Below are 16348 nucleotides of genomic sequence, written 5' to 3'. Positions count from 1 at the left end.
AATATGATTTAGACACGCAATTAGATAGACCAGGTCCTCAACAATTCTCAGCTGTCTGAATTACTGCTGAACACTCTAATAAATATATAGCACATAGGCCTCCCTTCAGCAAAGCTTTTAAGAATGTTCTTAAGTTTGTCTCTAATCAGCAAAGCACCTATTACAATTACTATTACTCAGAGACTAGTCCTGGATCAGAAACCCATTGTGCTTGGCACTGCACAAACAGAACAAAAGCCTAGTGCTCGGGGACTACTGCTTATGCTCCTGCTACTTGGGGATGGGCTGCTGAAGTGAGGCCAGAGTTTGCAGGGAAGCTGTGCGGGACAAAGAGCAGAGAGAGAGATTCATGTCTCTGTCGAGGAACTGTTCAATAGAATAAACTAGTAACTCCCTTAAGAGGAGGACTGCAAAACACATAAATTATCAGCTATTCCCGGGTTGAATCTTGTAAAGACTGCACCCGTTTGTCAGAATGGTAAACTGAGTAACAGAGCAGAAAAAGACCTTGCATCAGCAAGTCATCTTCATCCCATCCCAGGAAGGACCAGGGCTTAGGATTCCTGCCGCCTTGCTCTTGGCAGGAACTCCTGAGTAAAATGCCTCCTGCAGGATGCTTTCCTTGCCTAGCTATAAAGAAAGCTTTCATTACTGTTTGTTATGTAAGAATCCTAAAGCTTTAAACTCAGTAAAATCTCTTTGAGGAAGCATATGCTCTTTTTAAGAGACTACATTGCGGGGGGAACTAATCAGTCACAGAGTCACTGTGGCTACATTCGTTTCAGATATTTTACTAAACATCTCCAGTGGCTGGCCCTGTGCAGCTGAAGGTATCTGACCCACAAAATGAGGAATCTCCGAACAGACAGGCAGCAGCAAACATCCTGGGAGACTCCTGGGATCTTAGACTGAAATATGTGAGCAGTTGGCTTTTTTTTAAGCTATTGATGTATTAGGGTCCAAAACTCATGGCAGACACAGGGCTGCACTGTGCAAGGTGCCGTACAGAGTAAAAGATCCCTCCCTTCAAAAGGGACTGAATAATTTCCAATGACACATGGTAGCACGTAGATCTTGTTGACCCCAATCAGGACAAAAGAGATCTTGGAAGCTTTCTCAAAAGTGAGGGAACTAAAAAAGAAAAAAAGGGAGCAGAAAGGCCAGCAGAAACAAATGGAAGAAGCAGGCTAGATTCAGCTAGAAGTTTAGGCTTATTTTGCTGTTTTTTAAGATAACACAGTATTGTCAGCAAGCCATTCCCAATATGGGCCAGAATGGTAGAGGAGCAGCTGCATTTCTCGCTCTGTGAGCTGAACAGCCAGAGAAGTATCTGGTCAGCCCATCTCCAGCAGCCTTGATGATTGTTCTCTTAACAGCCTAGTGCTGTCTCCTCCTTACCCTGACTTTAGCTACAATTAGAAATAAAAACATACCCCAGGGTGAGGGAATTGTGGTCACGGCTCAGTCATGCCTGCTGATGGAGGATAGAGATGGGGAGAGCAAGAGATGTGTGCTATTTCCAGCCTCTGAAAAAGCTCGCTGCTACCCCAAGCATGGTCCAGCACAACCAGCAGCGCACTAGGTGGCATTGCAGGGGTGTGTGAAATAGCTTCCAGCTCGGTGTTTCCCATCCAGATAGGCTGAGCTCCTACTGTGACTGTGTACTTATAAAGCTGATTGTAGAGAACTCCGGAAAACGAGAGTCCAAAGCATCACACCGCTGGAATAATCATTATTTTTCCTAAGTCTCAATTATCTCTGTGACTGTGTTTGTGTCCTCTTTTCTGCCTCATTTTAAGTAAGTTACAATTCTTCCACTCCTGTTACTGAGTAGATGCAGATACCACTTTGTTCCATGTGATTTATAGGCAGTAGCTAATGTTCAGTTATAATTCCCCATTTTAGACATGAAAAATAGCCTGTAACGCTCAACACAAGGGCCTCTCAACAATGATATATAATTTAAAAATTAACATGAGGACAGAGGAGACTCGGGATTTTGAACTAGGGACTCTCTCATTCAAAGGTTAAATCTCTACAAGGTGAGCTAAAGGAATTAGTTGAGTTATTAAGTAAATGCCTCTGTTATATTTTCCCAGTACATTAGCTGTTGCAGTCGTTTCCAGTTCAGCTGTGTTCAGCCCCAGCATGTTCAAAGTGCAAATGCTCATGGCACTGTATTCACACATTTGCTTTTTTTCAATGTCAAACAAACTAGAGCTTTCAGAGCCAAAGGTGAAAGTGGAGGGTCCTTAAGAAAATCTCTTGGGAAATTATGTGATTGTTCTTATGTCTTTATTGTATATAAAATCATGCTTCATACATGGCTCACCCTCTCAAAGCATCTTAAACCTATAAAGGAGTCATGACTCATTCCTGCAACACCTAAGTTATATAAGTGGTCCCGTTAATTTTCTGGAATATCTTGCATAACTAATAATTTGTAGGCTCAAACTCTGGAGCCTCCAAAACCTCGGAATTGTTAAAGAGCTCCTTTCGAAACACAGAGAAGTTAAACCCCAACCTCACACCATGAGTCAATAACAGGACAAGGAACAGAAGCCACATCACCAGACTCCTTCCACTAAATGCTAGCCATAAACCGCCTTTTGTGAAAACCCAGCAATTCAGAAAACATGCAGAGAGAATAGGGAGTAAGGAGTAGAAAAAGAGCTTGTCTAAGGAGAGTTTTTGGAGGTGGCGTTCTTTTCCTGCCTATTTTCTGTTCACAATAATCAGATCTAGCTCAAATCTAAGGTGTCTATTGCTGCACTCTGTTTAACCTTGTCTCTCTCCGGCACCAAGTATTACATTTATGGATTACAAATTTATTGACATTTGACATTTGCATCAGCTTTCACCTGATCAACAGGAGCTTTGGCCGCCAAAGGGAATTATTATGGAAGATTTCAACAGCCATGGGAATGCCAAAAAGGTCATTAAATCATATTGGAAAAACAATATGTTCATAGAGTTCATACATTTAGTCTTGCCAGTAAATCTTCTGGTTGATGCTTGGACCACCTACCGATGATACTCAAAGAGAAGGAGAAACGGGGAATTGAAGAGATGAATTAAATTAAAACCAAATGACATGAAGCCTGGCACAGTGGGATCTTTAATTTTCTACTCTATGAGTCCAGAATAAGCAAAAAACAAAACAAAACAAAGCACAGTGGCTTGACTTTATCTAAGTTAATTCCTTCCATATAGCGGGGCTTAACTGAATAATCCTGAGTAATGTGTGCACCCCACATTATTCCATGCAATTTGTATGTGGGAGGTGCAGGACTCAGAAAACATATGGCACATGGAAAACAAATGACAGGGTGCGCTTTTACACACATTTTGGTTATACTTATCACTCTTGTTGGTATTTTTTTCCACCAGACATGAAATATGAACGTAGACACTTTCATCCTAATCTCTTTGGAAAATATTGAGAGCTATTTTTTTGCACATTTGTGATTTATAGAAGAATGCCACCACATAATTCCTGGGAGCACAGACAATGTTTTAAAATAACACTAATCAAATAAACAGAATTACCTCCACCATCATCTTCTCCCTGGAAGACAAACCTGGGTCTTGCACCATAGAAAACCAAGGCCAATAGATTAGGGCTCTGTAGGATTACAGAGAGAAGTGAATTACTGAACTGGAAGCCCACCCACAGCCTATCTGTCTGTGGACATCTAGTCTAGCCTAGTGGCTAGCTGCATGGAAGAGTCAATCATATGCAGCTGTTTGCCCCTGAGCTGAGTATAAAGAAGGTATTAAGTATGTTCACTTCTTGTGAATGTAGGTAGGGGAGAAACAGGCAACAATATTGTCTTGTCTCAAATGGATTCTTCTCCTGTGATATCCCTTGGGATGTCATTCAATATCCACCAAAGGCAATGTCTGTCTTTTTAACAGCCCTATAAAGAAAGTTGGCAGCCACAAGGACTCAGTCCATTTAAGGATCCGTGCCAGTGTCTTGACTTGCCCCTGGAAATACAGTCACTGCTGTAGAGCCACTGTTGTGTTTGCAGTACTGGTATAGCATGTGGCTATGGCTGACTGTACAAGGATCACATGAAGAACTGCAGAGGGCAGAAACAGGACTGCTGGACAGAAAGTTGCTTCTAAACGTTGGCTTGAAATAAGAAAGAGAAGTGGAGTGGTGGAGCTGTGTAATGGAGATAGCTACTGGCAGCTGGGTGCTCTATCAGGATATTGGTTACACATATTGGGATAGATAATTTCAGGTAGTCTGTGACTTATGGTATAGACTTGGGAGATATTCAAAATACAAAGTGTTTGGCAGTTTTCATTAAATGACTTTGTGAAAACAGCTATTTTGCACTGAGATTTCAACAGTTCTCCAGCAGGAGAGGGGAAAAAAGCTTTTGTCTGTACACAGAGTGTTTTAGGGGTTTAGAAAAGCTGAAAGCAAATGCAGAAGTGATCAGATAGTTATATTCCTGTGCAAAAGAGCAAGTAGTTTTGCCTCTTCTGAATCACTGGTCAGTGTTCTGCAGCAGGGTGGCAAGTCCTGCTCTGCATATAGTTGAGAGAGAAAACTAAATCCCAGCTTGCTGATTCTAAAACTAAACTATGGATGCGATTCCTTCATGGTCTGGGCTTAGCCAGGTGCAAAGAACAAGTGTGAAGGCTCAGCGACGTTCCGACTACCAAGAGCTGGTTTGTATGCCCTCTGCTTACTGCCTTAGTATGGGGTGTCTCCAGAGCTCACCCCAACTGGCATCGCAGATGTGCCTGAGCTTCTGCAACTATGAACAAGGCCTATTGCATGTTCTCTGCAACCCTGTGAACATAGGAACATAATCTCCTCTGGCTGAAGAAGTCCTTGAACTGTAAATGTGGAAGCTAAGAGAAAGCTCTGGGAATCTTTCTACAGGTCTGCCCTGTTCTTATCCTTTTACAGTGGTCATGGTCAGAGATAAGATGGACACAGATGGACCTTTGACTCAAACCCGTATGGCTAGTCCTATGTTCTTACCTCACTACTACTCAGTTTTAAGAGAAGAGCAGAAAAATGTCACAAAGAAAGTCTTAGCAGTGTACAGCTGTCGGGCACATCTCCTGCTACAAAGGATTCTGCATACTTAGGGCTAGGGAATAGAATATGAACACAAAACATGGCAATCGTTCACTTATAGCTGGAGGCTATGGGCTTAACAGCACAGAGGAAGCTCAGACCTGTGCTGGTAGTGATGCAGAGAGAGAATAACCCAACAGGAAACCAGGAATCTCCCTCAAGCACAGAAGTCTTTTGCAGCTCAAGGGACTGCGAGGCAGAGGAACACTATAATGTGACCTTGACCTTGATCAGAAGGTGCACAGCATTACTGGGCAAAGGCAGGAGAAGCGGGGAACAAAAGATCATGTGGAGGTCATGGCCTTACTGATCTATTTTGGGTGAGCTTGAAAGCTGACCTTGTTTGGTTCTCCAGTGCAGTTTGAACCCACTGATTTTATCTCCTCCCAGAGCTCTTGAGAGGTTGTGTTAATCACGGATGAATCTGGCAGTAGAAAGGGAAACTAGAGGATGCTGAGAACACCCTGGTAAACCATATCCCCATCCCCTCGCCTTCCTCTTCCTGGCTTTGATGCCTCGCAGCTGCTGCTGTGTGCATAGGGTTTCTGGGCCCGGTTACTCAGTAATAAATCAAAAAGAAACTGCTGGGGTAAGGAGGCATGGAGACTCTGAACATCTCAGTCACTCTGAGACTTGTGATCTTCCGCAGTACACGATACCCAAATTTCCTTCCTCTGTACTCCCACCACTGTAGCAAAGCACTGAGCAAGCAGTCTTTGCCGGCCTGAGAAAAGAGGGGGCAAGGAGAAGTAGCAGTTGCCACCATACAGGCTGCTCTGTTGCTTGATCTGACACAGCTGCTAGGGGAGGGTGGAGTGGAAAGGAACAACCACACATCAAAACCACTCCAGCCACCTCTCCTTTCCCTTCAAAAATGTCACTGCGGCACCCTCTACTTTCTATAACAATGTTTATCACTGTTCTTCGATTGTCTGGGACAATAAATGGTTAGAAATGAGCATACATCACCAGGAAATCTCTGCCTGCCCCTTCCCCCAAGCAGTGTCATAAAAACGTACAAATTCACATTAATAATGAAGTGCATTTCCCCGAGAAGCCACTGTGTATCTCAGGGAGAGCAGGCAAGGTGGCAGTTGCTGCAGAGTTTCCTATTAAAGAGCAGAGCAAATACTCATAAATCTGATGAGGGGCCAAAGCACATGTTAGGGCTGTCTCCCTCTTAATGGAACCTTTTCTGAAATGAAAAAAATATATATCTCGATACATTCAGGGTATTCATTAGACATGACAACCTCCTCCACTCCCCCATCCTTCCCTCCCCCACTTCTGCATGTACTGACCCCTGGATGAAGAGCTAGCATTGAGTGCTGGAAGGGAGGGATTTTGGAGGGGAGGAGGAATTGTTTTGTTTTAATAAAGGAAATGTGCAAATTTCCTAGGATGAACAAGTGCCCTCCTGTCCCCATCTCTTCCCCCCTTCCTCTGCTCTAGCGAGCTTCTGCCTTTCCCTCTGCTTCTTGGTGGCCCCTGGCAGAGTGCCCGTCTCCCAGACGTGCCCTTCCTCTTGGTTGCCCTGGCTCCTCTGTGCTCCCTGCTTTGGGTCCCATGTGTCCAGCTGCTGGGACTGTCGGGGGAAGAGAGCCAACAGAGCCGATTCTGTGCCCCAGAGTAGGGTCCCAATCGCAAAATCGAATACAGGAGACCTTTCCTCCTACCTCACACCTTCAAGGGCTTGGTCAACTGATGCTCTCAGAAAAAAAGAATCTCCAGGAAGGTGGAGGGATGGGGTATTAACCTGCTCGGCTCTCTCAGGGATCTGCAGCTTTGCTACCTGGTGCTGTGTTTTAATGTTATTGTCCTTATTCACAGTTTGCCCCTTTCCTGAACACGACATGGACTTAGAAAAGAAACACCATCACATTTATTAGTTTGTCTCTACAGAATAGGCTCTGTGCTGCATGTTGCTTGTTCTACTTCATTCCTCTTCTTCCTAGCAGGGTCCTGAGTCAGATACGTACTGGTGTAAGACACGTGTGACTCCACTGATGCGTGAAAACTAGCATAAAGGCCTGATCCTTCTCCGGCCAATGAACCGTGCCTAGATGCACAAACAGGTCCAATTCTGAACTGAGAAGATGGGAAGAGAGAGCAGAATGTAGCCTGAAGGCTACAGCTTAATAATCATGAATTATCTGTTCATTATCCCAATAAATAGTGAAAAATCTCTTCCTCCTTTCCTCCTCCCATAAAGCAAGATCTATAATTTTCCTCATTTTCCATCTGTGCTCCATCATAGTTTCACAGAGTGAACACCTTGCTAAATTCTGAAAGGTGTTTTTGAGGGCTGGATGCTGCTCATGTCTTTTCCTTTTGTTATTGATCTTTGCTATTTAATTGCTGAGGTATAAAATAAATAAATAAGACTCAGGTACCCTTCCTTTGAAATTTCACTGGATAAAAATGTTCTGCTATAGATTATGAAGGCTGTAACATTTAATAGTATCAGACATGGTAAAGAGAAGGCAAGATTTTGATATCCTTATGAATACTGAATGCTTGAGGAGGTAGGTGCTATTCAAGGTCAGTTAAAATCTGGTCAAAATACTTAAAAGTTGCTGTTTCTTTGTAAGCATAACAGTTCTTGCCTTTGGGGGGCAAGAACGGTCATTTACAGTATGGTTATACACAGCCTAGGAACGATATGCATTGACCTAGTAGGCTGGATGCACTAATGCAATGTAAAATAATACCAATCTTAATAGCAACCTGTAGTATTCATAAAAAGCAAGTAAATCTGTACTGATATATCTATGCTGCCACACAGTGATGTATCATCTGGTCTGACCCTGCTCTCAGGGAAGCCAAGAACACACTACTTACTGTTTTTAAAAGAACAAGAGCTGGGATGAAAACACTTTCCTTAGGAAAAATTTGAAGACTGAAAAATGCTAAAATTAAAAAAAAAAAGTCCTGATCTACTGCTTTGGGGAAACAGTGAGAAATTTCAAAGGATTAGGGGACTGAGACTTCACCAGAACAAAAGGGCAACTTTTCATGGTTAGAGGTAGTCCCTGGCTGAGTATGGACTCTGCCCCCTCCTCCAGCACAGCTGAGAGGCCAAGCTAATTGCTGTCCCTGTTCCTCTGTTTCATCTTCTCCCCTTCTTGGTGCTCAGCAGTTTTACCCAGTTTATTCCAAAAGTCAGTTTGAAAATGGGACATCCCCACCAAATTTTTTTTACCATTGACAAGCCAGCAGTTTCCAACAAGATGTTGCCAGAAAACTCTTATTTAAACTCATAATCAAGGCCTTCATTGCAATGAACCCTCTTTCTGGCTGATGACTTGGTAAGCAGAACCCTTCATCAGTTTTGTTGGTAAAATCTGCTTACAAAATCAGGTCTGATTCTCCTGAAAGGGTCTCTTAGTCTCTCATGTTGTTGCTAAGAAGAAGTGAAAGATGAAGAACAAGCTAAATTCTTTAAACTATGGTTTTGGACAAGTAGTTCATGCAATTGGCCTTGCCCATGTAACACCAATATTGGCTAATAGCTCAACATGATGTTCAGAGTAGCTCCTACTGTTTTGGAGGGGATGAGAAAATAAAATCCACAGAAGAAAAAAATCTTCTATTTTGGTATACTTAACACATACAGTTATCTACGTGTCCTATATATCATTTAACAAATTGCTTTGCAATTCTTACAGGGCGTGGTATAATGACTGATTTAAAATCACTGCATTGCTTAAACTGCATTGTTCTTCATCAAGTTGAGTCATTTTTATGTGAAGTGTCAAGCTCTCTAACAAATAACTGCTGCCAGACAAATCAAGTTCCTCATCTTAAAGCTACGGCTAAATAGTTTATAGCTTTAATCTGCTCACTGAGGTGTGCAGTCTATGACAGTAATTATAAATGCAAGGAGAAATTATAGCTGAATGCTTTAACTGCATTAGGAGCCATTTGATGAACAATCATGATTGCCTGCTCATTTTCAACAATAGAGGGCAAGTTAGTGTCAGTGCATTAGAGGATTTTCAGTTCTGCTCTGCTCTTTCTTCCATTTACCACAGAATGTCAGTTGTCTCCTATAAAGTAGAAAAAAAGCACTGTAGAAGCTTTAAACTTGATGGTTAAAAAAAGACAAAGGAGGAAACAGAGAGAAAAACTGTTTATCATTATGACTCATTTTTTTGTTTTGCAGCAGCCTTACTTTCAAATTAGTTTAGTTCAGGTAGTCGCTTGTTTACTTATCAGGGTCTTTTGAAAAAGAAATCTCCCCAACCAAATTGGTAAATTTAACTCTATATAAAGACTTATTTTATTAAAAAGTTGTAGATAAGACCATAGACAGCCTCAGTGACTGACCAGTTTACAGCCAATCTTATCATCTGTCTTTAAAGTAGAAATAAAATTCTGCATTGTCTTTTTTTAGGACAGCAAAATTTTTCTAATTTAGTTGAAAAACTGAACAAATGGTTTTCAAAGGTATAAGTTGACATACAAATTAGCTATAATTAAAGCCATGTTCCCTAATGTTCATGGGTTTTCTTTGAAGAATAGCAATAAAAACAAATTTGAAGTGGGTTAAATGAAAGAGAATAGAGACATCTGATCATTGTATATTACACATAATTTTACATTATATTACCAAGCCCATATCAGTTAGAAGAATTCAAGAAAACAGCAAAGATGAATATAAAACACATATGTATGTCTTTACATTTAACAAGAATTCATAACAAATTTCTTATAAACAGCCTCACAAAGGTCTTAAAAAATCCACATACATAACACATTTTTCCTATAGTACTAATCCAGATCATCCATTTATATTTTTAAAGATATTTACCATTTTTCAAATATGACTTTTAACAGTAGCTTTCATTGCAATATAGAATGTATTTTATGTATGTCTATACTTTGAATACTCTTTCCACTATGTTATTTCCATTTATTTCCATACATTTTTCTATTTTTATTTTTGTTTTGCTACAAGATTGCATAGAATAAGTAAATGCAGATCTATTGGGTGCTTTAAGAATCTCAGTATACTTGATATTTCCTGTTTCTAAATACTTTGCTCTCCTCAATGTTATTATTCAAATGTATACTGACTCTTAAAAATAACATGGTAAGAATAAGCAAACTCTGAAAATCCCTGTTATTTGATTTAGTCTCCTTCCAGATCTCAGGAAGAGATCCATATGAATAAATTCTGGCCTCCACACTTCTAACAGTCAGAACTTAGGTAAGCTTACAGCTCCAAAACTGTAATAAAATCTTTACAATGCTATCCAAAATACCCCATCATTTCATACAATTTGTGCTATCATGCATACCAACTAAAATTATAGTTCCAGATAACAGTGCTATCACTCTGTCATTGCAATTTAAATATATTTTTCAAAGGTAAGACACAACCTGCATCTTGATATAAATTAGAAATGGATGAGTATTAAGAGAAGAGCAATTTCTGGGTACCCAAAGGCAGGTAGGACAGTACCTTATTTATGTAGTTACATATCACCTGAATAATATCAGCGATGTGTCTGTGTAGGTTATTATAACGCAGAAACCACTCTCTTCCCTTGGGGATTTTTTTCTTTGTATTTGTTCCCCAAATCCCAAGGAACCGTATCATGTTTATAAAGGTGGGTGTTTGGTTTGCATCTTAATAATAACACAGTGCTTTTAATACCAAATGTGAAACATTTGTCAGGTATTAAGCCATGAATATGCCAAAATAACTGTTATATTAATATATTTGGCAGATAGCTTTTGTTTGATACTACCCAAATTATTGGTTTGCTCTCATAACTCTTGTGTGAAAACTATGAATGTCAGAGTTTTAATAATCATTAACTGGTGGGGAAGGAAAGGAAGTATGGTATATTTTTTCCCAACCAATCACTTGTAATTTTCTGACATTTTGGCAGGTATATTGATTCTGAATGGTTATAAAATAGTTAGGTGGCAAATCAGTTATTATCAGATAAAACAAAGAACATTTATTCATCCTTTTTATAGTGGGTTCTAAAACTGGGTTAAAAATGCCAAAGTAAAACTTAAGGGTATTAGCACTATTTAAAAAGTAAACTCCCTTTGAGTTATACTGAATTTTGCTTCATAAAACATACAGAAAGGGTAAATCCAGTCAAATACAGACAACCTGTACAAGACATATGCAAAACTGAAATCTTACTGCACTTGAATACTGATGTTATACTCTATAGTAATAGCTTCTATTGCCAATCCCAAAGTAACGCTTTGATTAGTGGTTTAAATTATTCAAAAGTAGCCTTTTTAATGGGGCTTAAGTGATGTATAGTCCTCGTGCTGCCTCTGTACACAGAAAGTGTTTCTTAAAGCTTCATGAATATTTGCAGCAAACAAATGTGAAATCTTCACACAAACGGGTATTCAACGCAAAGTGCTTGCACCCTCAATTAGCCAGAGAATAGCCACAATAGCAGGTGGTGTAAGTGACAGCTCACAACACGTCCTTAATTTTGACTATGTCTGACGAATTCATTTTCTAAATGTTATTCAAGTAATGAAACACTGGAGAAAAGCTGAATCTGCCCATGGTTATTCTGTGAGCAGAAACAGCCTGAATTTGCTGCAGAAATTGTTGGGGATGATTAACAGAGCCTTGATGGTAATAAACATGTTAGAATAGGAAACTTCTTTTTGGACTTTTAGTTGATATTCTGCATATTTATTTAAATTAAGACAATTCAAGTTTGCGAGTTAAATAAAATTAAAAATGCAAAAATTGTGTCATCTGAAGAGTACATTACATGTCATAACCATTGGTTGTGGCAGTACTTTGTTTGGTGTCTCTTTCAGCAAAAACATAGCAACACTAATGTAGAAGTATCCTATTACCAGGTCTTCGAAATATTAAGCTTGTAAAAAAAATCTAGCTGCTCCCATAACTAAGCCTCAAAACCCCCAGGTTATAGTGAAACTTGCACTGAAGTTAGTGATGTTTACAGATTGACTGGCACTCCCATCAACATCAAACAAAATATAATCAAACATCTTCAAGAATAAAAAAGCATTGAGCAGAGATGTGATAGAGAGAAAGGTTATTCTAAAGTGATGCAACCAAAAAGGCCACTCACGTCAGAACTAAGGGGAGCTATTAAAATATGCCACAAAACTGAGTATCCAAATAGCACTGAAAGAATAACAGAACTGCTAGGCAAAAGCTTTTCAGAGTTATTAGTAGATTCTTCAGGCTTGGTTTTAGATTATGGATTAATTAAGATTTTGCTAATTTGCTATTTGAATTGTCTCCCCCCCCACCCGATTTCCTGGGAGAGAGGTAAGCAGTCCTTTGCTGTTCAGTGCTTTTTCCTGCTTTTTCTATTCTCATTGCAAAGAGTAGCACTTAGCTGCACTCCACATTGAACTGCACAGAATGTGAAGCAATTAGCTCTCAGAAAAGAGAGTGAGAACTGGGAAAACAGCTATGTTGAAATGAGTAATAAGAAGCAACTTTTCTATGTAGGGCAATGTAGCTAAGCATTTATCAAGCTCTCTTCTTGAAAACATTATAAAATGGATATGTACATGTAATTAGATAAATGAGGCAGCAGTACATTATACATTTTATAGCGTTTTCCTACATTTAAGAAAGTACAAATGTCTTAAGAGTCCTCCTTAAAATGATGAAATTAAAACTCACTATAGAGCATGCATACCTTAAGAGTTATTCTTCATCCACTTCTGCTACAAATTGTGAATGGTGTTCTGGTGACTTGCTGTGTGTTTTGCTTAGATGAAGTTTTACTGCATGTTTGCTCGCAAATGTCCGACAGCACAACTTACATTTGAACTTAGAGTCTGTGTCCTCTTCTCCAGCTATTGTTTCAGGAGATCTTTGAACTGAAACTCTGGAGATTTCTTGCTCTACCTTGGTTTGCTGCTCCACAGCCAGCCTGTTCATGTCTTTCATTTGGAAACCTAGGTGAGATTCTAAGTGGCTAATGTAAGTAGATGGGGTTCGAAACTGAGACGCACAGTCGCTGCAATAAAAGATTGGATGCCCTTTGTCCATGTTTTTCAAAAACTTTGTTCCTCCAGTTTTCCTAAGTTGGTACTTTACATTTGCCAACCAATGGCTGATGGTGGTCATCGACAGTCCAGTAAATTTTGAAATCTGCATGCGCTCTTGTGGGCCTAGATCTGATAATAAATATTTACCTTCGGAAGTCTGGAAGAGACTGGAAGCAAACTGAGCTTGCAAAATGAGAAGATGCTGAGGGTTCCAGTTTGACTGTCTGCCCTTCCTTTTATGCAGAGTAGAGACTTCTGTTGAGACATCCTCAAAGCGTCGGACATCTATTTCCAATTTCATAGATGGGATCCTTGAAGATGCAGCAGGTTTTGGCGTAGTAGCTTTGGGAAGAACTTTGACCATGTCAGCAATGTCAGAAAGAGCATGTTTTTGAGGTGGAGAAGTACAAGATTGTGCTTGAGCTGACTCAGCTTTCTTGCCTTTAGATTTGGTCAGGTCAATAGGCTGATCATTGTTTTCAAACAAATAGTGCCTGGATACACTTGCAGGCTTTGGTGGGGTTGGAGCAGGAGATAAAACTGGCTTCTCCATCATATTTAAATTAGGTTTGTGGAACATAGAAACTGTGCTAGAGCTGGGGCTGGAGTTGGAATGGGGCCGTAAAGGTTCAGTGGCTTTGCCCAAGTGATTATTCAGTACTGACTGGAGGGCACTAAGTGGGTTGACACAAGGCAGTTCAGAGGAATGGTTGGCAGCAGCACAACCATTACTAAGAGAAGCTGCTGTTGGTTCCTTGAGGACTGGTTTTTCTTTTCCACTGTCCTCTTTTATTTTGTCTTCTTCTTTCAAGGGACATGGTTCTGTCTTTTTTGGCTCCACAGAAGCTTCACATTTGAGGAGAGGTTCTCTTTCATTCTGACAGAGCGGGGCAGGTTCAGCTTGGACACCCTCTTTAGCATAGTCCTTCTGTACATCTTCCTTGTCATCAGTTTCCTTCTTCACTTGAGTGCACTGGGCCACATTTGCTGAGATAGGGACCAGAGGCATGACCTTCCACTTTGGAGCAATGGGCCTCAATTTATTGGTGATTGTTGGCCTGATTTGCAGTACTTGGGAACCCACAGGCAAAGACGGCTTAGCTCCTTCTGAAAGCTGGTAAGCTGCATGGATACTAGGATATGCACTCCAGCTAGGAGCTCCATTTTGAGCTTTATTGATGGCTGTCGTGACAGTGTTCTCCAACGACTTTAAAATGTCCCCACCACCCTTTGAACCATCTTCTAAATCTTCTTCTCTGAGGTACTGGTATTTCATTGTAGGATCCAGTGGTTTCTGAAGTGTGTCTTCATACTCTTCAGTTTTTACCACTTTCTCATCTTTGTTTGTATCGTCAGTCTTATCTTTTTTAGTTTCTTTTTTTAGTTCAGAGGTGGGAGCTATGCATTCTGAAGATGATTTATTGGTTGTTTTTGAAACCGGGCTGTCATTGGCTGGTGCTTCAGACAGTGATTGCATCTTTTCCACAGCTAAAGGATCCAAAACGAGTTGCTTTCCTTTTTTTGAAGCTGAACTTGTGACTTTCAAGAAATGGCCAGTGACCATCATATGAGTAGTAAGCTGCTGCAAGGTGTCATGTGAGCTCCCACATTCCATACACTTCAAAATCTGGGATTTACAGGCCTCAAACTGCCATGTATAGCTGGCGCCATTTTGATAGCCATACCGGTTGTTAGATGATAACTGCAGGTTTGCATTCTTCTGAGGAGAAAAAGTATCCGAGAAAGACCCCGTTGTGGAATCAGGGGAACAAGGCCTGTTAACATCAAACACACGTTTCTTTGCTGGAGTGACCATTTTTGAAGAAATGGTTGGTACCGGCTCCTTCAAAGGCACTTTTTGGTAATGTTTTGTTTTTATCATATGAACACTCAGATCTTGAAGGGAATCAAAAGAGTCACCACAGAACATACATTTCAGAACTTTTTGTGCATCTTCCTTGTCCATGTCCTGGAAAGCCCTTTTTCGGGGCTTTGAGTAGCTGGTAGGTCTGTGCTTGTCCTTTTTATGGTTGTCATCTTGGTAATGACCTGTTTCATTCATATGAACCGTTAGTTCTACCAAAGTGTCATAGGCAGCACTGCACTGCCTGCACCTAAACCTGCTAGCACCTGTGAATACAGCTCCACACATTTTGCTACTCTGCCTGTAGAGCTGGACTGAACTGAACAGGTTAGGTTTTGAGACAGGTCTGGAAGGTAAATTCTGTTGTAAGCTTTTTGACAATGCATCTTGGTGCCAATCAAAATCAGCTTTGCTACCTCCATTTCTGTTGTCACAACTCCTCTTTTCCGAGTTAGACAACTTGAAACCCAGCCCTAAGCCTGTCCAGTAAGAGTCTGACAGTATGTTGGCATAGACTGCTGTCATTTTATCCATGCAATCATGTGCTTCATTCTGGGCTTTGGGATGGGTGCTGGTTTTTGGATCCTGTGGCTCTCTAGAACAAATGCTTTTAATATCTGTCACGTGGTCACTACCATCACTCAGTAGTGATTCATTTTCTGCATCCTGATTAGATATATGACTGACTGGAGAATTCTGGTAACTAAAGTTCCCTTTCTGCTCAGGTCCCACTTCATGTTCCTCATCTGTACCAGTGTCATTGCTGCCCTGAAGTTGAGCAGTTGAGTTGTTGTCATCGTCATCTTCTTCCTCCTCCTTTATATCTTCCTCTTCCTTTAAATCTTCCTCTTGGACATAACCTGAAATGTAATGTCAATATATGAAATAACATGTTAAGGGAGAATACTACACTTTGAGGTTTCTAATTTCACTATGTGCTTTCCTTACCGGACTTCACTTTAATCTACAACTTTATTGTCTGTTAGTACTGGAAGTGAAAAAAGCCAAATAACGTCTCTTTTTGTGAAGGTGGCTGCATTTTATTGGCAGATGATCATAATTCTTTATAACTGCCAGAGATTCTGAGTTAATAATTTTCCTGTCATAGGAGTATAATTCTAACTGTCCTGTAATGGGACAGCTGGAAAATTTGTACATAAGAATTTTAAGTTTATACTAAAAGCTTCAATTCTATCAAATTGTTTTGAGCCTCAGTAAAAGAAAGGGTAGAACTGGCAAGGAACAGAAGAAAAATAACTGCCATAATCTTTCTGGTTCATAGAATCATCTAGGTACAGTAATCTTTTGCCATTTGATCACCTAAAAAAGCACTTTAGAATCTACACAAATAA

At 40.3% G+C, this 16348-nt stretch overlaps 1 protein-coding gene across 7 annotated transcripts in view; it reads right to left on the bottom strand.

The window, feature by feature from the left end:
* TSHZ2 (teashirt zinc finger homeobox 2) overlaps window positions 1–16348 on the bottom strand; it is a 233676-nt gene that overhangs the window by 78058 nt on the left and 139270 nt on the right. For 5 of the 7 annotated variants that reach the window (XR_010885982.1, XR_001293817.2, XM_013951412.2 and 2 more), the window contains exon 2: window positions 12778–15856. Coding sequence is in view for 4 of the 7 variants with exons in the window: in XM_013951412.2 (XP_013806866.2) it covers window positions 12786–15856 (3071 nt within the window). In the remaining 3 variants the exon portion in view is untranslated. Of the gene's footprint in view, window positions 1–3549; window positions 3626–9070; window positions 9154–12777; window positions 15857–16348 lie in introns of those variants that run through there. The other 2 variants (XR_001293818.2, XM_013951413.2) reach the window with 2 other exon arrangements.

This window comes from Apteryx mantelli, chromosome 18 (assembly GCF_036417845.1).
Source record: "Apteryx mantelli isolate bAptMan1 chromosome 18, bAptMan1.hap1, whole genome shotgun sequence".
NCBI lineage: Eukaryota > Metazoa > Chordata > Aves > Apterygiformes > Apterygidae > Apteryx > Apteryx mantelli.
Note: the sequence above shows the minus strand (reverse complement) of the source record. Positions and strands in the feature narration are given on the sequence as shown.